At 31.7% G+C, this 27,500-nt stretch overlaps 6 protein-coding genes across 6 annotated transcripts in view; 4 read left to right on the top strand and 2 right to left on the bottom strand.

The window, feature by feature from the left end:
• Window positions 1-1,634: 1,634 nt before the first annotated feature.
• HELRODRAFT_167244 (hypothetical protein) lies at window positions 1,635-5,407 on the top strand (the record flags this gene model as incomplete). The annotated part of the gene is made up of 7 exons (XM_009012769.1): window positions 1,635-1,878; window positions 2,146-2,301; window positions 3,197-3,309; window positions 3,918-4,016; window positions 4,187-4,316; window positions 4,681-4,952; window positions 5,144-5,407. 7 exons carry the CDS (start codon window positions 1,635-1,637, stop codon window positions 5,405-5,407), a joined length of 1,278 nt encoding a protein of 425 aa, XP_009011017.1.
• Window positions 5,408-5,985: 578 nt separating this feature from the next.
• Window positions 5,986-9,907, top strand: HELRODRAFT_185273 (hypothetical protein). Its single transcript, XM_009012768.1, has 12 exons — window positions 5,986-6,155; window positions 6,197-6,249; window positions 6,399-6,436; window positions 6,732-6,827; window positions 7,381-7,463; window positions 7,716-7,812; window positions 8,180-8,276; window positions 8,481-8,531; window positions 8,697-8,782; window positions 9,138-9,251; window positions 9,402-9,494; window positions 9,627-9,907. Exons 2-12 carry the CDS (start codon window positions 6,211-6,213, stop codon window positions 9,679-9,681), a joined length of 849 nt encoding a protein of 282 aa, XP_009011016.1. The 5' UTR covers window positions 5,986-6,155; window positions 6,197-6,210; the 3' UTR covers window positions 9,682-9,907.
• A 501-nt stretch (window positions 9,908-10,408) lies between these two features.
• HELRODRAFT_122766 (hypothetical protein) lies at window positions 10,409-11,575 on the bottom strand (the record flags this gene model as incomplete). Its single annotated transcript, XM_009012767.1, has 2 exons — window positions 10,409-10,897; window positions 11,063-11,575. Coding segments are annotated over 2 exons (1,002 nt in total), but the record flags the coding sequence as incomplete, so codon positions are not given.
• Window positions 11,576-12,622: 1,047 nt separating this feature from the next.
• Window positions 12,623-14,804, bottom strand: HELRODRAFT_185272 (hypothetical protein). The gene is made up of 8 exons (XM_009012766.1): window positions 14,768-14,804; window positions 14,455-14,497; window positions 14,149-14,311; window positions 13,824-13,990; window positions 13,554-13,684; window positions 13,304-13,427; window positions 13,065-13,200; window positions 12,623-12,859 (listed from the first exon to the last, which is right to left on the bottom strand). Coding segments are annotated over exons 1-8 (768 nt in total). The 5' UTR covers window positions 14,771-14,804; the 3' UTR covers window positions 12,623-12,858.
• Window positions 14,805-16,359: 1,555 nt separating this feature from the next.
• On the top strand, window positions 16,360-17,500 carry HELRODRAFT_72414 (hypothetical protein; the record flags this gene model as incomplete). The annotated part of the gene is made up of 4 exons (XM_009012765.1): window positions 16,360-16,505; window positions 16,659-16,779; window positions 16,900-17,119; window positions 17,259-17,500. 4 exons carry the CDS (start codon window positions 16,360-16,362, stop codon window positions 17,498-17,500), a joined length of 729 nt encoding a protein of 242 aa, XP_009011013.1.
• An 8,316-nt stretch (window positions 17,501-25,816) lies between these two features.
• HELRODRAFT_190154 (hypothetical protein) overlaps window positions 25,817-27,500 on the top strand; it is a 4,331-nt gene continuing 2,647 nt past the window's right edge. The window contains exons 1-5 of the mRNA XM_009012764.1: window positions 25,817-26,006; window positions 26,202-26,252; window positions 26,472-26,615; window positions 26,782-26,970; window positions 27,079-27,269. Of these exons, the coding sequence (XP_009011012.1) occupies window positions 25,920-26,006; window positions 26,202-26,252; window positions 26,472-26,615; window positions 26,782-26,970; window positions 27,079-27,269 (662 nt within the window). The 5' untranslated portion in view covers window positions 25,817-25,919. The remainder of the gene's footprint in view (window positions 26,007-26,201; window positions 26,253-26,471; window positions 26,616-26,781; window positions 26,971-27,078; window positions 27,270-27,500) is intronic.

The following is a 27,500-nucleotide window of genomic DNA, read 5'->3' as shown; positions in this document are numbered from 1 at the left end:
TAACACACTTATACATTATCGTTATCGTCATCATGGTCATTATCATTCCCTTTTTTTGAGTATCATCATTATCACCTTCATTATCATCATCATCATCTTCTTCATCATCATCTCTATCATCATCATCATCATTACTTTTTAAATTTTATAGTTCATCATTTTCAACCGCAAGACACCTCGCGATAAAATATAAATAAATGAATGATTGATTCGAAAGTTAATTTCTGTATATTAGCAACAACAACAACAACAGTAGTAACAACAACACACACATAACATACATACACACATACTATTGCATACAAACAAACAAACACAAACAAAGACACACAAACACAAACAAACACACATAAACACTACCTACACTTACACGTACATACACACGCCACACACCTTTTCACTCACAGACACACGCACTACTGACACACACATAAACACACACATATACACACAAACATCTACCAACAAACACACTCAGAGTAAAAAAATATAATTTGTAGATTTCCGAAGACAAGCCTTTCATTAACGAACGAACGTACGAACGAACGTACAAACCAACAAATATCATCATTAGGCAATTGGTTTTTTCGCGCCCAAAATTATGGCAAAACTTTTCAAAGAAATAAATATAAGATTGTATGTTTAACTGCATAATTGCACACATTGAAAATTAACTCTCGAGAGAGATAGGTAGATAGAGAGAGAGAGAGAGAGAGAGAGAGAGAGAAATCTAGAAAAAGAATTAGCTTATAGAAATTTTTACAAATTTTAAGCTACACACACATAAAATAAATACACACAAATATCTAAAATGAATACATATATACACATAAATAAATACATATGAGAAAAAAAGCGAGAGAGTAAAAGAAGGACACACGGATAGAAAGAGAGAGAGAGAGAAAGAGAGAGAGAGAGAGAGAGAGAGGCAGACAGACACACAGTCGGTAAAAATTTTTTTTACTGAAAATTTGAGGTATACCAAAACACCAAACCATATCATTATTACAAAATATATAATTATCGTAATAATAGGATTAGTTCAAATAATGTAAGTATTAATATAATATTATTAATAACATAATAATAATAATAATTTTATTATAAGAAATTATTAAATATAATATAATGCACTGAACGTGTAGTGTTTAAAATTATCCTTACACTCCATTGAACCCTATTTGATGGATATGACTATAAGGGGTAACCGTTTGGAAAACTTGTACTTCCAAAACATTGATTTATCGATTAATTTATTAGTTCATTTGTCCATCCTTTCATTTATTCATTCATTCATTCGTTTGATCTTCGTTCGTTCGTTCCTTCGTTGTTGGTTCGCGCATACACACACATACTTTCATTCGTACAAAACAACATACATTCGTTTTTACAAACATACATATATACAGACATACACGCACATACATAAAAACTTTTAATTTCAAAATAAAACGGCATTTGAGCCACTTTTCCACAATTTTTGTTGATTTAAATCAGATCTTTAGGAAAAATTGGAAAAAATAGGTACACATGTATTATAATCAGTTGAACGTGCATTACTGAGAAATAAATTACCTGCTGCTGCTGCTATTGCAGCTGCTGTTGCTGCCACTTCTACCACCCCAAAATTTGGAATGGTCCTAGACAAGAAAAACATGCAGAAAGATAATGGCGGAAGGACTTTTGAAGACAAGTTACTCTCGTTACAAACATCAAACTTTCTCGATAGAATGGTCTTCAACTTCATACAGGAGATCTCGATCATCGGGTTCCGATACTGTTTCGATAAGAACCGATCCAAAATGCGCAGACTGATGTGGAGCATGTTGATCCTGCTCGCTATTGGCCTGGCTGGATATCAGATCTGTGATAGGATTGGTTAGTCGCTTTGCCGATTTCTTTTTGGAGTTTCTATAATTGTATTGAGTTCGTTTGTTGTTGATAACTGTTGATTAAATGTGATTTTTGCTGTTTTGTTTTTTTTATCATCTAAGCGTTTAACAACATACAGCCACAAACAGACACACAAACAAACATACAGGCAAACAAACATAGAAGCATACATACAAACATACAATCGAACAAACAAACATACAATCGCACAAACAAACATACAATAGCACATACAAACTTACAAACAAACAGCCCTCTACACAAGTTACTCGACAACATCTGACATAAACATGATCAATGCAAATACTCTGGACTTTCCACAAGTGACAATCTGCAACGAAAATGCCGCCAGGATGAGTGTGGCCAAAAAATACGGTATGTTCCATCGTGGGTCATTCTGGGTCACAGGTCATAGGTCATTCAATTATAATAAGAATTAATTTTAGATACCAAAAATTATACTAATTCATAAAAAACATTTTAATACAGTAAGACATATCAACATAAAAAGATATGAGAAGCAGTATTTTTCAACATACTAAACCCACAAATAGTAAATACACACACATACACACGCACATACATGTATATAAACACACACACACACACACACACACACACAGGAATAGTTGAACTTTTAACAGCGCTCTATCCGCCACTGTCAAAAGCATCCATGGTAGAAAATGACAACTGGGATAAAATTTTCATTCCCAACAAAAGCCGGGAACAGTGGGAAGAGATAAGGAAGGAGTTGGCTCAGCCATTCCAAGAGGCTTATTATAGCGTATATCAATTAATTTATTATAACATAAAAAAATAAAATTATGTGTGTGTGTGGTGTGTGTGTGTTGTATGTATGTGTGTGTGTGTGTGTGTGTGTGTGTGGTGTGCGTGTGTGTCTGTTATATGTTTATGCGTACGTACATACATTTGCATTATATGGATTGTTTGTTGTATAGCAGTAAGTGGAATTTTGAAATTTTTCACTTTTCGCAGTGCACCTGGGGAGCCAGCACTTGTAATGTTTCACTATTTAGGACTGTGCAGACGAACATGGGACAGTGTTTCGCTATTGTGGCTTGTTTGTCAAATAATGAAATAATAAATTAATTCGTTCATTCATACATTCATTTGTTCGTTCGTTCATTCATTTATTCATTCATTCATTCATTCATTCATTCATTTATTCATTCATTCATTCATTCATTCATTCATTTATTCATTCATTCATTCATTCAATCATTCATTCATTCAATCATTCATTCATTCATTCATTCAATCGATCTTTCACCTCTCCAATCAGCTGATTATAACTTCACCGTGACAAGGGCTGGCTCATTCTACGGGCTAACCCTTGCCCTCTTTGCCAACCAACTTGATTACCTGGGCACGACATCCCCCTCTGCTGGCTTCAGGGTAGGTACATGCATGCATGCATACATACATACAAGCATACATAAATACATACATACATACATACATACGACATACGACATCAGGCGACAGCAGGGAACTGTTTTTCGCAACTAACCACATTTCGTGCTTGTTGCAGCGGTTCCTGCGTGTCTGTGTGCTTGAAACTATCCAACTGAATGCCGACATGTGCAATTAACGACAAATCAAAGTGTTAATCCATTTGTTACTTGATGTTTGACGGTTCAGTGTCACTCATCATGTTTTGGTTTCAACATACATACATACATACATACATACATACATACATACATACATACATACATACATACATACATACATACATACATACATACATACATACATACATACATACATACATACATACATACATACATACATACATACATACATACATACATACATACATACATACATACATACATACATACATACATACATACATACATACATACATACATACATACATACATACATACATACATACATACATACATACATACATACATACATACATACATACATACATACATACATACATACATAAATGCATGCATGCATGCATGGATACATACATGCAAACTTAACAGCTCCTGTTACACGATCCAGCTGAATTTCCTTTGATGCAAGAATCGGCCATCAAGTTATCACCAGGGTTCATTACATCCGTCTCGGTTGCTTACAGTACGGTTGGAAAGTTTTGTTCCACAATATTTATTATATTAATAAATTATTTTTATAATAATTAATAGATTATTCATTATTAATGTTTATTTCAAAATTTGTAACTTGACAAATTATTTTAAATTTCGCAACTTGAATATAACTAAATTGTTTTTAACGTTTCTTCGAAATTCAGACGAAGAGACAACCTCCCCCGTACGGTATCTGCCTGGACAGGCCCAACTACCACCAGACAGATTGCATCATGAAGTGTGAGGCCCAGTACGTCTACGAGAAGTGCGGATGCAAGTTCTTCTACGAGAAAGGTTGGTTCAAGATGAAAGAGTTGAAAATACCAAACCAGTGCTTCTTCGATGTCTTCTTGTTTTGTATTTGTCGGGCTCAGTCGTTCCTTTGAACAAACGAGTGTCTTGGTCCGGAAGATTCGATAGCATTGAATCCGCCATTCTCTCTTTGAATATACTAGCTAGAGATTAGGAAATATTACGTCAGATCAAATCTTACGAGTGTGGTTGAGAAACAACGTCATTAAATATTATAAAATCTATTCGATTCTTTGGTATAAAAAAAAGTTTTATCTGAAAAATAACTGAAAAATAAATTAAAAAAATACAAAAAAGCATTCAGACTTTTAACTAACCATCTCAAGACGTCTCAAACATCTCTTAGATCTAGTGGCTCCGATATGCGATTTCGTTGAATTGTACAAGTGTGCGCAGACTGCACTCTTCAAGTTCAACAACGATCTGACGATGAAGGGAGCCAGGAGTTGCAACTGCCCACCGCAGTGCGTCAGCAACACCTACCAGCTGACCGTCTCCCAGGACATCTTCTCCAACAGGTTCGCCACTCTGGCTAGTAACTTCACGGCTGTTAATAACGTTAGCCTGCCGGTCACGCTCAGCAAGCAAGTCATCATGGAAAATTATGTCGCCGTCCAGGTTTCCTTACTCTTCAGTTTCATATTTTAAATTGTTTCGGGTGTAGGCTATATATTCTAATGTTCGTGCATATAGGATGAGTTTAAAAATCGTGAAAATATGTGGTGTAATATATTATTTTCTCATCTTTAATAAAAACTCAAAAACAAGCACGATTTCTTAAAATCGCAACAGCAACATCATTTTTATAGGTCTACTATTCGACTATGCAATACTTTTCAATAACAACAAACCCTGGCTACTCCTTTATGGGCCTGCTAAGTGACATTGGAGGGGCCCTGGGTCTCCTTCTTGGAGCAACCATCCTCACTTTCGTCGAAATTGCCGAATTTGTTTGGGAGCTGGCCTGGTTCTGGTACATCACTAGGTTTGCCAAAGATGACACGAAGGAGAACAAAGTGATCGTAGTGCACAAAACCAAACAGACGAAGATTATCCCATTCTTTGCGGATTAATATCAGGCGTCAAACCTGAAGTTGAAGTCAAACATTAATGTCTATGGACATATAACTGCATATATATACTATATGTCATATGTGTGAATGTAAATGTAGTTAGTATTTCATTAAATATACCTGTGTTTTAACGCTTCTTAAATAGGTGACATGACCAATGCCCAGATACATCTAATCAAATAGTTGTTTAATCATTAATTTGTAAACTTTTTCACAATCTATGTTGTATATATATATATATATATATATATATATATATATATATATATATATATTGGTTAAGATATATATATATATAAGTGTAGAAGGTACACATTTAAAAAATATCGTTTTATTAACTCTATAATAAAACAAACGATCAATTGTGTTGAATGTGTTTAATTCTATATATAGATATATATATATATATATATATATATATATATATATATATATATACCATTTATCAGTTTTAATCAGCCATCACTGAACTTTATTTACTATTGATTTCCATTCACATTTAATCGTTAATCGAAGCATGCTTTTTTCGATCTTCAAATTATTATTTTCTAATTGATCGGAAGAATTTTAAAATTTGAAAATAGTTTACTAATAATTATAATAAATGTTATTTTAAATTAAATTTTGGTTGATGATTTTTTTTCAAGTTGTTATTTTGTTGGTTAATGAAAGAAAATTAATTTTTTTGAAAAACTCAATTAAAAGCTGCAAGTAAAAAAACTGTAAATATTAATAAATTATTATAAATAAATTATATTTATTAAACAAATTAGCGTCGAATTACACTGAAAAATTAAAGTAAAATGAGTAAGCGACCTGAGCACCAAGGCCCTCCAGAAATTGTAACTTCTTTATTATTTGTTTTTTACTGTTTAATTTTAAAATAAAATTAAATATTTATTATTCAATAAATTTAATTAATGAATAATTAAATCAGCTTTTTATTTTTACATAATTTTTTTCATATTCTGACTCCTTCAACAAATAAAAGGTCTACAATGAGAGTGAAGCTCGTAAATACACATCAAAGTCAGTTATCTAATTAATGATAAATATTATATTATATTATTATTAAATTAATTAAATTGCTTATTTATTAATTAATTAAATTCAAATTTAAGTATTACAAATGAATAAATTGTTATATTAATGAATTTAGCGTCCAAATAAAATGTTGTATTTATATTTTGTATTTTTATACATATACATACATACATACAATGTGTGAATTACATACTTATCTACATATATTTTATAAATACTATATAATACTATTATATGAATGCTTTTTTTAAATTTAGTTTAAAATTTTTTTTTAATTTAGTTCTCGAATAATGGAAGTACAAAGGGAGCTATCAGAAAGAGCAATAGAATTATTAAATCTGCCCGAAAACGATGGCCATCTCATACTGGATATCGGGTTTGTGTGTGTGTGTGCGTATATGTATGTCTGTATGCTTGTTCATATGTATGTTTGTATATTTGTTTGTATATATGTTTGTTAGAATGTGTATGTATATGTGTATGTATGTTAGTATGTGTATGTAAATACATGTGTATGTATATATATATATATATATATACATATATATATATATATATATATATATATATATGTATGTATGTTTGTTTGTCAGTAGGTGTATGTATATATGTTTGTTTGTTTGCTAGTATGTGTATGTGTTGTATGTGTATAAATTTGGCTTGTACATATTATTATTATTATTATTATTTCTATGTGGTTCACTCTAATGACATTCCTCAGAGGATTGTACTGTGATTGGACAAATAACTTTTCAACTCTCTTCTGAAATCTTTTACTGGATTAACTTGCTTGTAGTTAACAACATGCTATCTATTTCGAATTCATCAACGTTAATTTCTTAATCATCAGCATTATCATTATCACTAAGACCATAAACATCGTCATCATCTTCACCTTCATCGTCGTCGTCACCACTATTGGTGATTAGATGTGGTTCAGGATTGAGTGGGGAATGTTTAACAGAAGGGAATTACAATTGGGTAGGTCTGGATATCAGCAAACATATGCTCGGTTTGTATCAACTTCGTCTCATCTTTGTATCATTGTTTGTTTGTTTGTTTGTTTAATTTTTGTTTTTACTTCTCTCGTATGTATGTTTCTGTTTCAGTATTCGTGTGTGTATGTGCTAGCAATCTATCCGTTTGTTTTATTTTTCTTTTCATATTTTTCATCCTTAAATCCATCCATCTTGCCATCCATTTTTTGTTCTTCCATCCATTCATCAACTTTCATTCCTTTACTCACCCATCCTTCCATCCATAGATATAGCCCAGGAAAGAGAGGTGGAGGGTGACTTGCTGCTGCTTGACATGGGGGATGGCATGCCCTTTCGACCAGGCAGCTTTGACGGGGTCATTAGGTAGGAATAAAATACTCACATACATACATACATACATACATACATGCATACATGCATACATACATACATACATACATACATACATACATACATACATACATACATACATACATACACACACACATACACACATACATACACACATACATATATATATATACATACATACATACATACATGCATCCATACATGCATACATACATACATACATACATACATACATACATACATACATACATACATGGTGGCCGAGCCCACAAGAATTAATTTTCTTGTTTTGGTCTCCGAATCATTCATGATTTTTGTTTTGTTTGATTGAATAAAAGTGATTTGATTTGATTTGATACATACATACATACATACACAGTATATCTGCCCTTCAATGGTTATGCAATGCTGATAAAGGACAACACAATCCTGCCAATAGATTGTTTAAATTCTTCAGTACACTATATTCATCTATGGTAGGTTTTGTATATCTCGTATTTGTTGATGGATGGATGGATGGATGGTTGGATGGTTGAATAAACATTAATTCCTAGTTTGTTTTATTCATTTATTTATTGATTCATCGTAAAGCTTCAATATTTTCAACAAAGTCATAAAATTTTAAAATACCGTTGTTATAAAATTTTTATAAATAAAATAAGAATCAAACATCCAATCAGGTTAGAGGAGGAAAAGCTGTCTTTCAATTCTACCCTGAAAATGATGCACAGGTTGAATAATAAGAATAATAATATAAATTAAAATATAAGTCATAATATATTTATAATAATATTAATAATAATATATTATAGTAGTATCAAAATTAATGTTGACACAAAATACTTAAAAATAAAATAAAAGCATATTTAACATAACCTATTGCTTATGCAATGCAGTTGCAGTTGATAATGAAGCAGTCCGTTAAAGCCGGTTTCGCTGGTGGCCTTGTTGTGGACTACCCTAACAGCTCGAAAGCTAAGAAGTTAGTCAGAGGGAGGGTGTTGGAAGGAAAGGATTACCTAATTTGTTTGTTGGTTGGCTGGTTGGTTGATTAGTTGGTTGGTTGGCTGGTTGATTGGTTGGTTGGAATGTTGATTGATTGATTAGTTGGTTGGTTGGTCGGTAGGTTGGTTGGTGGATTATTAATTAGTGTTGGTGCCATTATAAAGGTGCATGTCTTAATTTGTTTGTTCATATCAATTTAAAAATGATATTATAATATATAATATAATAAATAATTTATAATAAAATATATAATATAATAAAATGTATATTATTAATTAGTGTGTGTGCTTCCATGAAAGTGTGCCTATTAATTTAAAATATTTTTATTCTAGAATGTTCCTATTTTTATACACTGGAGGCGCTCCACAAGCAATACCACACGGCTTGGGTACAGAAGAAGCCAACCAACGAACCGTTCAGCAGCAAGTTGTATGCGCATCTAAAAGGTTGTTGTTGCGATTTTCAAGTTGTTTGTGATGTGTTGTCGTGTGATTGGCTGGTTTCTGATTTCTATTTATAGTTCGGTTTATTTAATTAAGGAATTATTTCTTCATTTATTTTTGTTTTTTTGATCTTTTTATTTTTTTTTCTCCAAGGCCCAAGTACAAAGATTTGAAAGGTCAGTCGGCCAAGTTGAGTCACCGTGAGTGGTTGTTGGAGAAGAAGGAGAGAAGGAAGAGGCAGGGGCGGTGAGTTATTCATTTATTCGTTCGTTCTTTCGTTCATGTATTCATTCATCTATTTGTTCACTCATTTATTCGTTCATTCATTCATTAGTTTATTTTTATCCACCCTTTTAAAAAAAAATTTTTTTTTTACAGAGAAGTTCATCCAGACTCAAAGTATACTGGCCGAAAAAGAGCAGGAAGATACTGATGAAAGAGAGAGAGAGAGAGAGAGAGAAAAAAAAAAGAGGGAGAAATGTTATATATGTAGTTAATTATTCATTGAACGTTTGGCTATGTGGTCTATGGAGACATAACTTGAAATGTAGTTACATCGAGTATTTTCATCATTAATTGATGTCCATGTATCCTCTGTTTTTTTTCTTTATTTTAAACTTTGTTCAATATGTAGGAATACAAATTTTCTCTCAATCAAATTTCTGCTTGATTTGATAAACTGAAAACTCTGCTACGATTGAAAATTGCGTTCAGTAATGTAACATTTAAGAAGGCCTAGACCTTTGAATTGAATAAGAAACACTGTCACGTTAGTATAAGTATTTATTTTCAAAGTGACAACTTTATTTTTATAACTTAATACAATACCAATTACGTTGTATAAATTATAATAAGAAAACAAATAAAAATAGGGGGAGTCAACAGCAGCATGTATGTTAAGATACAGGAAATTTTAAACTGTAAATGCACTCTGTATTATCTATATACTAGATATTGAATATAAATAATATATTTTTGTAATACAGACTGATAAAAATAATATATTATATAATATACATGTATATATTATATGTGAGAGTGCGGTGTTTTGTAGAACACGTTTGTAAAATGCATGCACTACCAACATCATGTCACGTCGTAAATCAGTCTGTAGGTAATTTGCACATTGTTTCACTAAATATACTTTTCCTCGAATTCAACCTCGACAAAACTCTACTATTTGATCTTTTCTCAAATCTATCTACGTACATCTTCGATTCTGCTTTATATCTTATCAAATCGTCGGCGTTATCTTCATGTAGCATGGGCTTGTATGAAGACGGTTCGCATAATCCTCTGTGATTGTTAAAAAATTCCTTGTATCCGTTCTCTAGCAAGTATATTTCAGGATGAAATAGTCTGGGATAATTTTCTTGATTCCATTCTCTGTCTTCATTTCTCAAGTACCTGCACATCTTTGGTCCTCTCTCTGAGGAAAATTCGCAATAGAAGATCAAAATATTTTTCTCTTTGTTAGTTGAACTCAAGTTAATGTTAGATGAAATGAATTCGTTGAAGATGGAATCCTTCGTGTAGAAATTCTTGGCTCCAATGATATGTCCGCCATTATATTCATATGGATACCTGCAGTCAATGATTGTGAAGCTATTCATGCAATCATCGTACTTTCCGAGCAGAACATCCGACAACTGTAGAGAAAGTTGTATTTAAAATATTATTTAGATAGTAATATATTAATAATATAAAATAGTATATTATTTAGAAAGTAATATATTAATAATATAATATATAATATAACATATTAATAATAATAACATAGTAATACAATGAGCAATTGTTAATTATATTATAACCGTGTCATGTGATATGGCCTTCAGGTCGCTCTGCTTCCCTCCTTCGATTAGTGGCAAAATGTACGGCGCACTGAAATCTGCGATTAGGTTTGCATTCTCGTCTTCTTCGTCCAAATACTTCTTAACAGTTTCCACTTTGGAATGACACTTTCTGAACTTATTCAAATGTGGATTGTCACGTTTCAAAAAATTTTTCCTGACATTTATTTCATCTAGACTTAATTTTTTAGGAACGAGTGAATTTCTTTTCATAGGTTGTTTATTCATCAACGAGGTTGGGGCGTTCTGATGAATAATTTGTTTAGTTAATAAATTTTTTGGAGAAAATGACATTGGAGACATCGGTAAGTTTGAAGATGAAGTTTCGCGACCAAATATTCTCCTTCTATCGATGGCACTTGGACTCTCGCAGATCATTGGTGGTTCAACGGCTTCAACTAAGAATTTTCCAATAGCTGGACTTTTCATTTCAACAAAATTGTCATCAAATAAAGTCTTCTTAGGAGTGCTACACAGGTCAGACTCAAATGGAGGGCAGTGCACGGCACTCCTAAACTTTGGAGCTAAGTTGCATTTCATATCTTGAAAATTCTCCCCACTAGGCGAATTAACAACGTAGTCTTCCTCCAAGTTCGTTGAAATCTTCCTACTGTACATGTGCATGTCATCATCGCTATCCGAAATAAAACTTGTCTCCAGTTTTTCGTCCTCAAATTGCATCACTATCGACAAATCTTCTGAAAAAACCTGCTCCATTATTCCTATTTAGAAAGCAAAATGTAGCTAGTTAATTATAATTACTATAGAAACCGTTTTCAAATTATGAATGTCAGTTATTAAAATTAAACCGTATTTATACTCATGTTGAATTAATTGTAAATCTGATCGTCTTAATTAATGTAAATTTAATCATCAACCTTTCTTCCCAATCGACACGTAACAAATCTCTCTTTCAATCATTTATTACGAAACACAGGCAACGATGTCATAAAATTAATTAAACCCCTATTAAATGTTTGCACATTATCAACGTTTTATTATTTTACAAACAGCTAGCCAATAAATCAAACAACCATCATATTCTCGCTGAACTTTTACGAACAAATATCGCAAAGGAGAGTAAATTCCAATGCAAATTTAATGTTAAACGATGAAAACTCATACTGTTGAGATTGTAATTTTTACAACGTAGCATTTGTCAACAGATACCTAATGTAAATCCTTCATAAATCAGGTCAAAGTTAGAAACTTGCAAACGACCAGGAGTCGTACTTATGCATGAAATTCATTAGTTGAAAGTTATTTTATCACGTAATTATTCAATACTCCCTGTTTGAAATTTACTGCTCAACTCGGTTTTACAATCCTTAATTCAACTTATTCATCTACATCCGTGCACCTAATCAGGAATGATTTCAATTATGTATTTCCCAACAAAAATATACTTCAACTTAATTTGCTATTAATGCGTGTGTTGATTTCTTGTGATAGATACGTGTTTGGAAGTTTTATAATGCAAGCTTCACCATCGAGGTAACAATTCAGTCGCAAAAATAAATAATGGAATTAACGTTATACTTTATTTTCATTGAAATTAATGAATTAAAATGTATAAACAATGACAGTTTAAGCGTAAAACAAGTTTTCCTTATCAAATAACCACAGACAAACAAACATCGTTTAGTTTACATACACAAATGATATTTAGTTATTAAGAGCTATCAAGTTCATTTATAATTTAATTTAATCAGAGCAAATGTTCAAAACGTTGCTTCTACAGTCATAGTCTGGAACATTCTGAAAAAAAAATTCAAAAATATAGGTTTCATATAAAACATAATTGAAATAATAATAATATATTTATTATTAATCACAAGTATAATGCATAATTAACTATAATTATATTATATAATTAATTAATTATTAATAATTACATTATATAATTAACTTTTTTTTAGGATAAATTAAATGTTGAAAGAAATGAAAGAAGCAGCTAGCTAACTAAGCAGCTTTCTTCTTCTCTTTTTCATTCTTAGCTTCTTCGGCTTCATATTTCTTGATCAGCTGCTCCAGCTCACTACATTTGAGAATTCGAATCCGAGTTTTGTCGTTGGATCTCGTCAGTGTGGCTATCTCAACTGTGTGGGCAGAAATTAGGGAAATGAAATACCACACATACGCCCACACACACACGCACACAGACAAACACACACGCACGCACACAGTAAAACACTCACACACCTTTATCAGCAGTCAGCTTGTTTGTGTCCAATGTCTTAACAAGAACTTTAATGCAGAGATCAAGAGCCTGATTCAAATTGGTCTCACCATCTTTGTAGTCTTGCTTGAGCATTGAAATAGCTACCTAAACAAACAATACACACATGCATACATTACTCATATATACAATAAACACTTTGATACATACAATACAAAAATACAAATCCAACACTCGATACAATATAAAATTTTCTTAATCATCAGCACTAACAGAACTATTGTTTCCAATGCAAGAAGCTCTCCATCCACCATAATTTCCACTCGGATCACTTTGGTACAGTTGAAATCCGTACTGGTGGTCCCAGCCCATGTACAATATGGATACACCAAATGGCCTTTTGCCTAATTTAGGTTTGTGTTCAGAAATTTTAAAAGTTTATCTATAAAATATATTGATCTAAAATGGTAATTTATGGTTTGAAAAACAAACAAATGGCAAAAGTCTTTCTAAAAAAAACTCAAATTTGTTTTATTCAGTTACCTCCAAATTGTGTGTACGCCTGTTTGATGTCACAAATGGAGGCGACCAGCTGTTCACATGGGATGGGTTCGTGGTACTGAAGTTGATGTCGTTGTGACATGATTCTCAACTGGTTAATTAGGACATTGGCATCAGATGTAATGCCGGCCACACTGCACGCCATGTCACTGGTTGAAAGAAATTGTAATTAATTTCATAACACAGCTGACACTATGATTATAACAATGGTGGGTCCCTAATTTAAAATGATGGTTTTATCAAAAGTGAGAAAACTGTCAAGCTTATTTGATAAAATTAGATATATTTTAAAATTTGAGAAACCAACTCATGAAGTTTGTAGATCTTTTCAGAAAAGGCTACATCATCTAAGAGTTTGTTGGTGTTTCTTTTCTCTGCTGCAATGATGATGCCATCAGAAGCCAGGATGCCCAGACAGGTACCTGCATGGCCTATGGCCTCCATGGCATATTCAACTTGATATAGCCTCCCTAATAAGCATGATTAATTAATTATGAAACTGAAAAACTTTCACTAATCAAACAAAATCAAAATAGTAAATTAAAAATTGAAATTATTAAAATTAAATTAATTAATAGTTGGTTTTTTTAAAAAAAGTTAAGCGGTAACATACCTTCAGGAGAAAAAATAGTTGTCCTGGAATCATATCTTCGAGACTGCAATCAATAATTAATAAAGTTTTAGGCATTAAAGTTACTTAATTTAATTTAATAATTTACATTTTTCAGTTTCATATCTTATTTTTATTCACATATCACAATGTACAATGCAATGATGATGATCAAGCAGAACATTGAACGATAATATAAAAACATAGCTACGGCTTTAAATATGCAACAAACTAAACAAATAAAATCTAAAATTCATGAAAAATTTAAAATATTATAAAACTTAATTGAAAAAATGTAACAAAAACGAAGACTTGCCATTATTAACTTTATTAGTATTACAGAGGAATTTTATGAAACGGTCGGCTAAAAGTTAACCCCACAAAACCAAAGCAAGATAAAATATTATTTAACTAATGAAGAGAATTCTGTTGCGACAAGTCTTGTCAAATCGTTTGAACAATTTGTTAGGCTGAAATATTAATTAATTCTTTATTTAACAATTTTAAAAATTTTAAATAAAAGTGGTTTCATTTTTGAAACTAACATTATTCTTGAATTAGCATATTGGCCATTGGAAATTTAAAAGATGCTTTTTAAAGGATCTATGGATGGAATCCATGTTTTAGAGCATTACATTACATTATAAGTTTGTCTTGTTTACCGGATTTTCATTTGTTTTTCCGAATTATTTGATTAGTTGGGCTTAATAAATGAATAATTTAGTAAATAAATAAATAAATTTTTTATTTTGCGATGGATGAGTATTCTGATGAAGTCGAAGATTTGAAGAAAGAAGTGGGTTTTTTCTAAAAATTAGAATAAAAATTTACTAAAAAATATTAAAAGCTGAACTGGGCAATTTATTTTTCAGTTTCAATTTATCCTTCATTGTCGTTATGTTGCGATATAAACTTTTTGTTTTTAATTCAAACTTAGTTTGTACTCTATTTTCCCATGATTTCTGTGTTGTATGTGCATGAATAGAATACTGCTTGACTGTGTTTCTGTTTCTCTAGTCTAACTAAGGCTAAAATTAATGTTGGTTTCTTTCTCAATCAATGATATTCATTAAAGGTTGAGCATTACAAATTCACCTCTGAATCATTTGAGAGGCGTGTGTTAGATCTACAGAAAGAATTATTGATGAAAAATGAAGAAATCCAAAAGTTGAAAGAGAAATTTGAAAATGGTTAGAAAAAACACTTAATCTATAATTTTATTCTCATAATAATCATTTTTTTCAGTAATTTTAATTTACACTTAATATAATACTGTAATAACCAGTGGATGTTAAGCTGTAGTATTTTTTCCTTATAATTATTCATTATTTAACAGTTTTTATTGAAAAATTTATTTTCTGGCGAACAATGTTAATTATTGCTATAGGATAGTTACATATGGCATCGTATGTGGTAGTCCAACACAATTAAATTAGTGTTAGTGAACAGTAAAATAGTAGTAAAGTTGATAAAATAATCATTTTTTTTACAGCTAAACATCTGCTGCATTACATTATACAAATCATTTCATCTCATTGTTGATAATTTTGAAACACAAAACTCAACATTAGCCTAGATATCGATTAGTTAGATTTTATTTGGTCTACAGGTTTAGCTCGTAGTTGTGCTTCAACAGTTTCAGAAGAGGTTTGTTCTTTTAGTTTGTAGTTGTTGTTACATACAGTTTTTTAGATTTTAGTTTTTAAATATATTTTTTTTCTAATTGTTGACAGCTTTGTGTTATGCTTTTTAGTACAAATTAGCTAGGCTGTAGCATTTAGATTTGTTTCAGGTTTTTTTTCCATATTTTATACAGTTTTTCAAATTATAAAAATGCAAATTTGAGTAATTTTACATTTTATCAATGGAAATCTTTCTGAATGTTTCATAACATATTGTTGGCTTACAATGCAGGGTGATGAGCCACTGAACATGAGAAAGTTGTTCATTGGTGGCCTGCCACATGACGCCACGGATGAAACCCTGCAAGAATATTTCTCTAAGTACGGATCAGTTGTTAATTCATCTGTCGTTAAAGATAGTGTCACAAAGAGGTCAGTGCTATATATGTATGATAGCTTTATTTTCATTATTCGTTGATAACTGTTGGACTGATTGTTTCAGTAATTCTGTATGTGTGCATTGAAAAAGCTCTATTTTTCAGAAATCTTATTTATCAATTTATATGTTAATTAACTTTTAAACAGGTCTCGAGGTTTTGGCTTTGTGATATTTTCCAGTTCAAAGATGGCAGATGATGCCCAGGCAGCCAGACCGCACGTCATAAATGGCAAGGAGGTTGACACCAAGAGAGCCATTCCTAAATCTGTAAGATGTCTGGTTTTTATCCCCTACAACTGTCTCTACTTCTGCTAATATTGTTGCATGATGTTGCAATGATGGCGAGGATGGATTATTTTTATTTTTAATATTTTCTTTCAAAATCAGGACATGGACTCGACATACAAGAATCATTCCAACATCCAAGAGAAGCGAGTTTTCATCGGAGGCCTGAGAGGTAGCACGACATCCGAGATCCTAAATACTCACTTCAGTACGTATGGGGTCGTAGAATCTGTTGATCTCATCCTAGATCCGAACACGCATCGCAATCGAGGGTTTGCCTACATTGCTTTCGATGACTCAGATTCTGCTGGGAAAGTTATTTGTAAGTTTGTTAGTTTGGACTATCATCTCAACTCTCTACAGTTATTTTTATGGATTTTTTTGATGTAGAGATGTTTAAAAATTGTGCAATCTTTCTAATTTATCTTTTTTTTTCTCATTAAAATTTCTAACCAACACAGTACAAAAATATCACGTGATCGACGGCCGAAAATGCGAGGCAAAACCTGCTTTTCAGAAACAGCAGCGCTACCCACACTCACATCAGATGGATGGTGGCTATGGGGCAATGGGCTCGTACGGCAGCTACGCTGGCAGCTACATGAACTACATGGACCCCTGCTACCAGCCACACAAGTCATGTTGCGATCATTATCATCATCACCATCACAGAGGTAGTTCAAGGTTGATTTTTTTTCTATAAATAATTTTTTCAATCGAAGATAAGCATTGTTTGTATTGAAAGTAAATTTTATTGCAATATTTTGACTCGTTTATAAATATCTTTTTGTTTCATTTTTGGACAATTCAATGCTGACTAGAACGGTGGCATGGCAGTGCTGATTATAATGAAGGCGACCATCTTCATTATGATGATGATTACGAAGCTAGTAATGATGATGATGATGATGATGGACAAATAAATTTTTTACTCCTACAGAGGAAGGAACAGATGCATGGAGCAATAACAATCCACTGAATGATGCTGCTCTGATCAGTGCATGGAGCAAAACTAAAGCATATGGTATTCTAATCTGATTAATTACAATTTACAATTTTTATTTATCTAAAACTGATCTTATTTTTTAAAATTTAAATGAATTTATAAAATAAAATAAATTTAAAGTAACGCGTTGATATTAACGTTCTATTAACATGTACTTATAGGTAATAGTGAGTCTCCTAATAGTAAAGACAACGGGAGGCCATTGAAAAATTCAACTGTCATTCACAAGCCTTTTAAACCATATTAATGCATATTAATGATTTTATTTGTAGTATTATCATCAGTTGGTATGTCTGAGAAGCTGATCAAGCTTAGATTTTTTTTTATCGTTAGCTCATTTGTTCAATGTAACGTTTCGTCGCGTTTCTGGGTTTTTTTAGTGTCTGTTCATACATTCACAAATGCGTTTCTTTTCCGTTGGTTCTGATATTATTTGGTTAGAAGAAATTAGCGACGGATTCGTTTGTGTTTTTTGTCTACTACAGCCACCTTAAATTAAACCAAATGTTTTAAAAATATTTATCTACAAGAGAAATAAGTTGCCTACATAAATTTGAGACATACTTAAAATATGGACGTTTATAGCACACATCCATGAAAAGCCTCAAAGCATACGCCGTAACGTATGATTACGTATTCGTAGAACGTCTACAAATGCATATTTACCGTGGACCACGCGCCTGCACACAGACAAAACCACTCAAACAGACAAAAGCAGACAGCACATTACAATTATTCGTGAAACCTTTATGCATACACGTACTCTATATATATCTCTATACATCACTAAATCAAGTCTGAAAAAAACTATCGCCATTCGTAAGCATCAAAGATTACATTGAGTTATAAAGCAAAAATACCAATCCATATATATGGAATTCTATATATATATATATATATATATATATATATATATATGTACCAATCGTACAATATATACAAGTGTACTTTGCGGTATGTTCAATGATTACAAACATTTTACTGCATATTAAAATATATATTAGATATCGCCTCGATGTTTTTTTGTGCTTTTTTGAGAGAACTCTTTCTTCTGTTAATCGTAGTTCCTTACATTTATCTATATTAAATAGCATTTGTCAATTTCACCCAAGTATCAGTCCAATGGGAAGCCTATTTACCAGCATACAACACCTTCTTATGGGTTGAAGCAGGGATATGCAAAGAACCTCAATTTTTTCACTTTTTAATTATTTTCAGTAATGTTTCCCCTTGCTCCAAACCACATAACTAGAAAAATAGGACTAATCGATCAATTCGATCTATCGGTCGGGCTATTTGTCGTGCTTGGATTGTTGGCTTACGAAATTGCATGGATTTTAACGGGCAAGCTAAATGAAATATTTACTTGATTTAATATGCTTAAAACATTGTAGTAATTCTATTTAATTTTAATAATGATTAATAGAATTATGTATTATTAAATTATTTTTGTTAATTTGAATATAAAAATTGCTTTTGGTCCAGTGAAATCCGGTGGCTTACTGAAGCCGAAGGTTGGCTTAGTAGGATTGAACTATAGTCACCCTTTTTTTTACACTATTCGATCATGTTAAAAATTGGTTTGCTTAAGTAATAAACGGCCTAAATAAATCAAAATCGTTATTTGAACAACTATCTTCATTATATTCAATGAATATTTTACATTCTGCTGGTGCTCATAAGAAACTGGCTGCTGAAATCATACGTTGGCTTACAGCAGTGGCTTACAGGGTTTCATAGAACTCTTACGATAGCACTTTTTTGTACATATAATGCTTTAAATAAATCAATATATTCATATCACAATTATTTTTGTCAGTATAAATATAGAAATTGCTTTTGTCAGGTGAAAAACAGTGGCTTACTGAAGCCGTAGGTTGGCTTAATCGGATTTTTTCTCATGTATACAATATTATAAGATAAATCAATCAAACAATCAGTCAGTCGGTCGGTCGGTCAGTCAGCCAGCCAGCCAACCAGCCAGCCAGCCAGCCAGTCAGTCTGTCAGTCAGTCAGTCAGTCAATCAATCAATCAACCAACCGATCAATCAACCGATCAATCAATCAACTAAATTGAATGAACAAAATAAACAAAAATAAAAACAAAAATAAATAAAAAAAATTTGCAAGGCCTGTTCAAACTTGAACAAACAGTTAGCCGTACAGATCTACAAACAATTTCGAGATTTTAGTAAAGAAAGAAAAACACAGTAGTTGCTTTTATTTGAATTCATTCAAAAATGAAAAGTGACGGTTAATTAAAATTTTAAAATGTCAATTTTTTTTTTAAATTCGTATTTTAAATAAACAAATATAACAAAATATCGACCGATAAAAATAATTATCATCCATTATTATTATTATTATCATACACACTCCTTGGAAGTTCTCGAAGGATAATAAACCACGTAACATGAACATTTAGTAAGAACAGTTCACAACATATCATAATGACTAAATCAACATACTAAACAGAAATAATTTATACATGCATATATACAAAGTAAATCAAGAAATATCCAAAAATTATATAACCAATTTAAAAAAAACTAGAAACCAGTCAACATTTAATGAATAAATAAATAGACATTGTTAAAAAGATTGTTCAAAAAGGTACAATTTAAGGCGACGACGAGAATGAAATGTAGTTTGTATTGTTGGTGTGGTGTTGTGAAGCGAAAACAAACACATCACACAAAACTAGTAAGAAGTCGCAAGAATAAGTCAGTCACCTACCTATAATAAAATTACTCTCAGGGCCCTAGCTTACTTATAAACATTGACTCAACTCATTTACCTACAAATTTGTATTTCTCGTTTTAGATGTTTCAAGTATTTTATTTAACATATTTTAGCGTTTTTATTTTACTTGAACTAATGTTAACTAATGTTAAGCCCTAGCCTACCTACAATTGTTAAACTCATCTCAGTCCCTAACTTACCTATGAATTAAATTAAAGCCCGGTTCACGGTAAAGAAAATATAAAGTTGAAGAGAAACATAACAACGACACCGAATGAATGGATGTTGTGTATGTATGTGTTGTATTGATGTGTGTGTATGTATATGTGCGGGCGCGCACTCTCCAGAAACTTCACTCACTACCGACGAACCTCCATTGCACCGACCATCATCTGACACGCATCGATGGAATGAATTTGACCGGATACTGACAAGTAAATTGAAAAAAAATTAATTCACTAAAATAAAAAACAAGCAATTGGAAAAAATAGACAACTTATCTTTTTGAGATAACACTCAATCTTTGTTCAAATTCGAGTACTTTCAAAGGTACAATGAGACAAAAACAAATTTACTTTTAACATTATCTTCGATTTGTCATCGGAACGATCATCATGAGACCACCATCTGAAACGTGCTGACGCCCAACACAGCCCACCTCTCATCATTCTGTAGACAAGTTTTTATTAATTAGCGAAGTAGTAAATCAAGAAACAAAGGAACGAACGAATAAATGATTAACTGAATGATTGAACGATTGGTTGAATGAATAAATTAATTAATTAATTAATCAACCAATGATTTAATGAATGAATAGAATGAATCAATGAATAAATTAACTGAGGAATAATTTGAAAGATAGTGATAAAATGAATGAATGAATGAATGAATGAGAAAAATAAAAAAAAGAAACTAAATCATACTTCAAAAACCGTCGTTGTTATCTTCGAATTGTCATCGGAACGATCATCATGAGACCTCTATCTGAAACGTGCTAATGCCCACAACAGCCAACCTCTCATCATTCTGTAGACATTTTTTTAATAGCGTATTAGTAAATCAAGGAACAAAGGAACGATCGAATAAATGAATAACTGAATGATTGAACAATTGGTTGAATGAATGAGTGAGTATGAATGAATGAATTAATTAATCAATCAATGATTCAATTAATGAAAAGAATGAATATTAACGATTTAATTAATGGAAGAATAATTTGAAAGATTGAGTGATAAAATAAACGAATGAATGAATGAGAAAAATAAAAAACGAAACTAATCGTTACTTTAAAAATCGTCGTTACTGTACCCAATTGCACCAACCACCATCATCTGGCCGGCACACAAGATATCATCCGAACTGAAGAGTGTCAGTCGAACAGCCAACGAGCTGATTCTTTATACACCACCATCATCATACGTAAATCATCATAAGACCACCATCTGAAACGTGCTGACGCCCACCACTGCCCACCTCTCATCATCCTGTAGACAATTTTTTTTATTTGCGTAGTAGTAAATGAATGTTAGAATCTTAGAAGCAAAAAAATTATAAAATGAAAATAATGTCAAATAAATAATATTTTAAATTAATAAAGAGAGTAAAATGTAAAAAAACTTACCGTCGTTCATTCGACAAAGGCAGAATGTTGAATGCGGTCCGGTTCCTACGTTGTCCTCCAAAACTGGTGCCAGTCCTCCTCGAGATTGTTGTTGAAACACAGCCCGTGGAATGGAGAAAAAGAAAATTCTCATCAGAAAGCTTAGCGGTGCCTGCATCTCAAATTGCTTAATAAAAATAATCCTATCTACATATTCAATTACCTTAACTAATCTATATTAAATTGATAATGGTACGATAGTCGAAAGTCCCCCTTCATTCTCCCTCCTTGCACAGAGGTTCACCGACAGCCAGGGCACCGGATAGTAAACCATTGCCGTGCGGATAGTAGACTATTGCCGTGCGGATAGTAAACCATTTGCCGTCCGGAAGCCGTGCGGGTAGTAGACTATGGCCATGCCGCATAGTAAATCATTACCGTGCAGATAGTAAACCATTGCCGTCCGGATAGTAAGCCATTGCCGGTTCACCACTGGCTACCAAGGCTTACCTATGACAAGGGACTTTGAAATTCAGAGTCTATCGGCTATTGTACCCTCAACTTACCTATTCATTACAATTAAGCCCTAGCTTACCTAAAAATTACAAAACTCAAGAGCCCAATTCATTGGCCAATCGGCACCCACCCCACCACCTACGTAATGCCTTGGGCTCCAATTTAATAATAATAATATAAAACTTAAACCTTAAATCTATTAATGAGTATGTGTTACAACGTAGCCTTAACTTACCTATTCATTACATTATGGTCCTAGCTTACCTAAAATTACAAAACTCAAGAGCCCAATTCATTGGCCTTTCGGCACCCACCCCACCACCTACGTAATGCCTTGGGCTCCAACGTAATAATAATATAAAACTTAATAATTTACCTACCTATCGATACACTTACAGCGTTTTAATTTACATTACAAGATTGTTCCTAGAATTACATTATTTCCCTTAACTACCTATGAAATTAAATTACTCTCAACCTTAGTAATAATAAATTAGAATGTGTAATGAAAATAAAATTACGCTCAAATACTAACATATGTGTTTATGTATGCAATTGTGTATCTGTGTGTAATACGCTGATGCGTGTAATGTGGGTGCAAGAAAAAATAGAAGCGATAAACTTACGCGCCTACCTATTCAACTACATTAGTGTTGGATGCTTCCTATCTATCCTACCTACAATTAAAATTATGCCTATCTAACCTACCTATATAGCTACTTAATGTAATTGTGTGTGTATGTGTGTGCGTGTATGCATTCCTACTTAATGTTAAATTACAGAGAAAAAAGAATAAAACGTATCCCAGCCAGGCGTGTATTCTTTGCCACTGACATCATCCATGATGAGCTCCTCTGGAAGCTTCAACCTGAATGAAATGAATAAAATGAAAAAACTTATTTATTTAAATTAATATAAATGAAAATTGACAAACGAGCCGCGGTGAAACCCGCCAGCAGAAAAAGCCAGCCAACTGGCAAAAAAAGGAACAGCAAAGAAACCGTAAAACGTACCCGTCAGGCGTGCATTCTTTGCCAATGAATGAACGAGCGTAGCGTGACATCACAACCATTCTGATCGTCCACGATGAACTCCTCTGGAAGCTTCAACCTGAATGAATGAACCTGAATGAACCTAAATGGAAAAATCTTATTTATTTAATCAATTAAAATGAAAATAGAGAAACGCAAAGAAGCCGACCGGTCGGCAAAGAAAAGAACCTCAAAGAAAGGTATCTATATAGGATTTATGCTCTATATAACTCTATATAACTCTATATAACTCTATATAACTCTATATAACTCTATATAACTCTATATAACTCTATATAACTCTATATAACTCTATATAACTCTATATAACTCTATATAACTCTATATAACTCTATATAACTTTATATAACTCTATATAACTCTATATAACCATGCATACTACCACATTCAATCAATAAAAATCCCACTAAAACCAGGAACCACCGCGTACCTGCTGAATGTATAATGTGAAACAAAACAAAAAAAAAACACAAAACAAAAATTACACCACCAAGTAGAGTAAAAGAATAGGAGTCCCTAACCTACCTATGTAACTAAATTACCTTATGCCCTAGCCTACCTATATAATAAATTAATTTTTACCTCACCTACCTATGTTTCATTAACTTAACTCAAGACTCATGAAGAAAGAGAAAAAGGAGTAAAACAGAAAACAAAATACTACCACACAAACAAACATGATGTATGTATGTATGTATGAGCAACCGTTAAAGAACCCACCTAAAATTAAAAAAATACCACCTACAAACATTCAAACCACCTACAAACATGCAAACTCTATATCACACTATATAACTCTATATAACTCTATATAATAAAATAAATAAAAATAAAAAAATTTTAAAAATAAAATAAATGAGATCAGACAGACTGCTTCAAGCGAGGCAGAACGCTGATCTGATTTTCATGTTGTCTCAGCTCCTCTATTTATACTCGTTTCAACCATACATTCTCATCATTTCAATCATTCGCATCAATAAAAAAATTGTTTAATGTATATACTGCACTATTATACAGTCTTAACCACAATGCTAACCGTACTAAATTGAAGTCATCGAACGAATGCCTTCAAAACTTTCTGGTTGGCTGGTTGAATCTGCTATATTGCTTTTCATATAAACATATAATCTAATATAATATAATTTATTATTTGTATACATGGATTCCAGTCACTTTATATATCCTATATAATAAAAATTCATTATAAAAGCAACAGTAATCAGTGCTATATATGTAAACACGCAGTTCAAATTTTTTGGGGAGAATTCAAAATTGTTTGAGACCACACCTTGCTTAACATCTAATTCCAAGCCGAGCCAAGCCAAGCTGAGCCAATATGCATAAATTCATTATAAAAAACAACAGTAGCCATTACTATATATGTACGCACGCAGTTCAAATTTTCTGGGAGAATTCAAATAGTTTGAGACAACACCTTGCTTAACATCCGATTCCAAGCCGAGCCAAGCCAAGCTGAGCCAATATGCATAGATTTATAAGCGCTTTTATATTAAAATTTTGCTCGCTTTTTAAACGAATATCCCAATATAACAAATTCTCCATCCTATTTTAACTTTCTTTGATGCTTTTTAATCAGTCAGGTCACAAAAATCATTATCGATATCGCAATGAAATCAATTTGAAATTTTTTTTAATTATTGATAAAATTTTTAAATTGTTGATAAAAATAACTAGTATATATAGTGTAGTAAAACGTTTAAACTTTTCTGGGAGAATTCAAAATAATTTGAGACTACACCATAACACAATTGTACAATTTGAATGTGTAAATACAACATTATAAATGTATTATAACTACGTGTATATATTTATCTATTTCTTTATTTAGTTCTGCCTGTGTATGATGTTTTGTCAAATTTATTTGATAGGAATTGAATACAACCTTTATACCGGCTGATTAACTACCATGCAGTAAAATAACTACTGTTGACACCATTTCCTCTAACGATTTCGAATAGAAAATAGAATTAGAATATATTTATTCTAATTATATGTATCAGTCCATTCGTGTAATCTTTCCTCTTGCCATTGTCATTAATTAATCATTTCAGCATTCAAATGTTTGTTGGTTTAAAAGTGAAACTAAGTAAAAGCGTCGTCAATAGAAATCGGAGCTTCATAAAATGCCGCTTTCCTTCGCCTAATTTGAAGTTTTTTTCATCGGTAAAAATAAAGAAATTTTAAAATGTCCGTAGTAACTGATGAAGACAGTGAGCTTAGAGATGTCCTAATCAAAGCTTTAGAAAATGCCGGTGTATTAGGTAAAATTAGGGTATGTGTTGTCACACTGTTGTGTTGTATTCTATTTTCAATTTTATTTATTTTATGTTTTAAATTTTATATAATATAACCTTATTATTATAATTTAAAAAATTTAATGCACTGTAATTATGTTATTTCTTTTTAAATGTATTTCATTGAAAAAACAAATAAATTTAATAAATTGATAATAAAATAAAAAATTAAGGCTCAGTTGCGGGCAAGTGTTTTTTTAGCCCTGGAGAAAGCTGAAAGTGAGGTTGTATCTGTCTGTGTGTGTGTATGTGTGTGTGTGTGTGTATGTGTGTATGTGTGTGTATACATGTATGAATGGGGGTATACATATATGTTGGTGAGTGTGTGTGTATGTATGTGTGTGGAGTTTAACAATGTTTTTAAGTTTTTAGTGTTACAAAAGCAATTATCAATTTTTATTACAAATATTTAAACATTAACCATAAATTAATTAAAATTGCAGAAAAAGATAACATTAGCAGATAGGAATTTTTTGAACTTTGCCAAAACCTCAGAAGGAAATTTGATAATTTCATTAATTCTAGATTTTTTGAAAGTTTTTAATTTAGACTGCACATTATCTATTTTTGAACCTGAAGCTGTTGTTGTTAGTATTGTATGTGTGTTTGAATGTATGTTTTTCTGTATATATGTTTGTATATTTGTCTGTATGTATATATGTATGTAAGTATGTATGTTGTATGTGTGTATGTGAAAATAGAAAATTGAAAATATATGACTCAAACTAACTTTTGTAAACGAATCTCAAGCAGGATTTAGAGCCACATGATCGAGATTCGCTGTGCAACATTTTGAATCTAAAAATTGAGGGTAACGTCATCAATAAACAGCCAATCATATGCCATCTTTTAAAATCCATTAGTTTACCAAAGTTCCCTAACAAAAATGTCAGCAGAAAAAAAGACATGGAGAAGGAAGAGGAAGAGGATAATTTTGATCTTGTAAGTTCTAGTGTTTTTTTTTCGTAATATTATAAAATAAATTTTAAAGATCATTTTAAAATTAAAAAATTTTAATTTAAATAAAATTCATTATTTTTTTTGACTCAGGATAGGCTACTGCTAGAGAAGAAATCACTCAAGAACAACAGCAATAATGTCGACAATCAACTTCAGAAGCCGCAAAAGATCGATGATATAGATGATATCTTGAATTTCAATCAGCCTACCAACGCTAAATTGTCATTAAACACAGATAACAATAATAAAAAACAGCAATCTTACATTAGGAATGATTCTAGGTATCATATATCTAGATACATTATATATCTATATCATTTTTTTTCTTTTTTTTGCCCATCTTATTCATGCTACATTGTCAGTACGTTTCTAAACCCACTACCATGTTATGTTTTCAAAACGCCAGTTGTAAGATTTTAATTTATCTATTCATTCATCAAGCTATCTTCATAATTAACTGATATTTTTTTTTATAAAAAAGTTAGTTTAGGCTTATGATATAAATAATTATC

This window comes from Helobdella robusta (genome assembly GCF_000326865.2).
Source record: "Helobdella robusta unplaced genomic scaffold HELROscaffold_11, whole genome shotgun sequence".
Taxonomy (NCBI): Eukaryota; Metazoa; Annelida; class Clitellata; order Rhynchobdellida; family Glossiphoniidae; genus Helobdella; species Helobdella robusta.
Note: the sequence above shows the minus strand (reverse complement) of the source record. Positions and strands in the feature narration are given on the sequence as shown.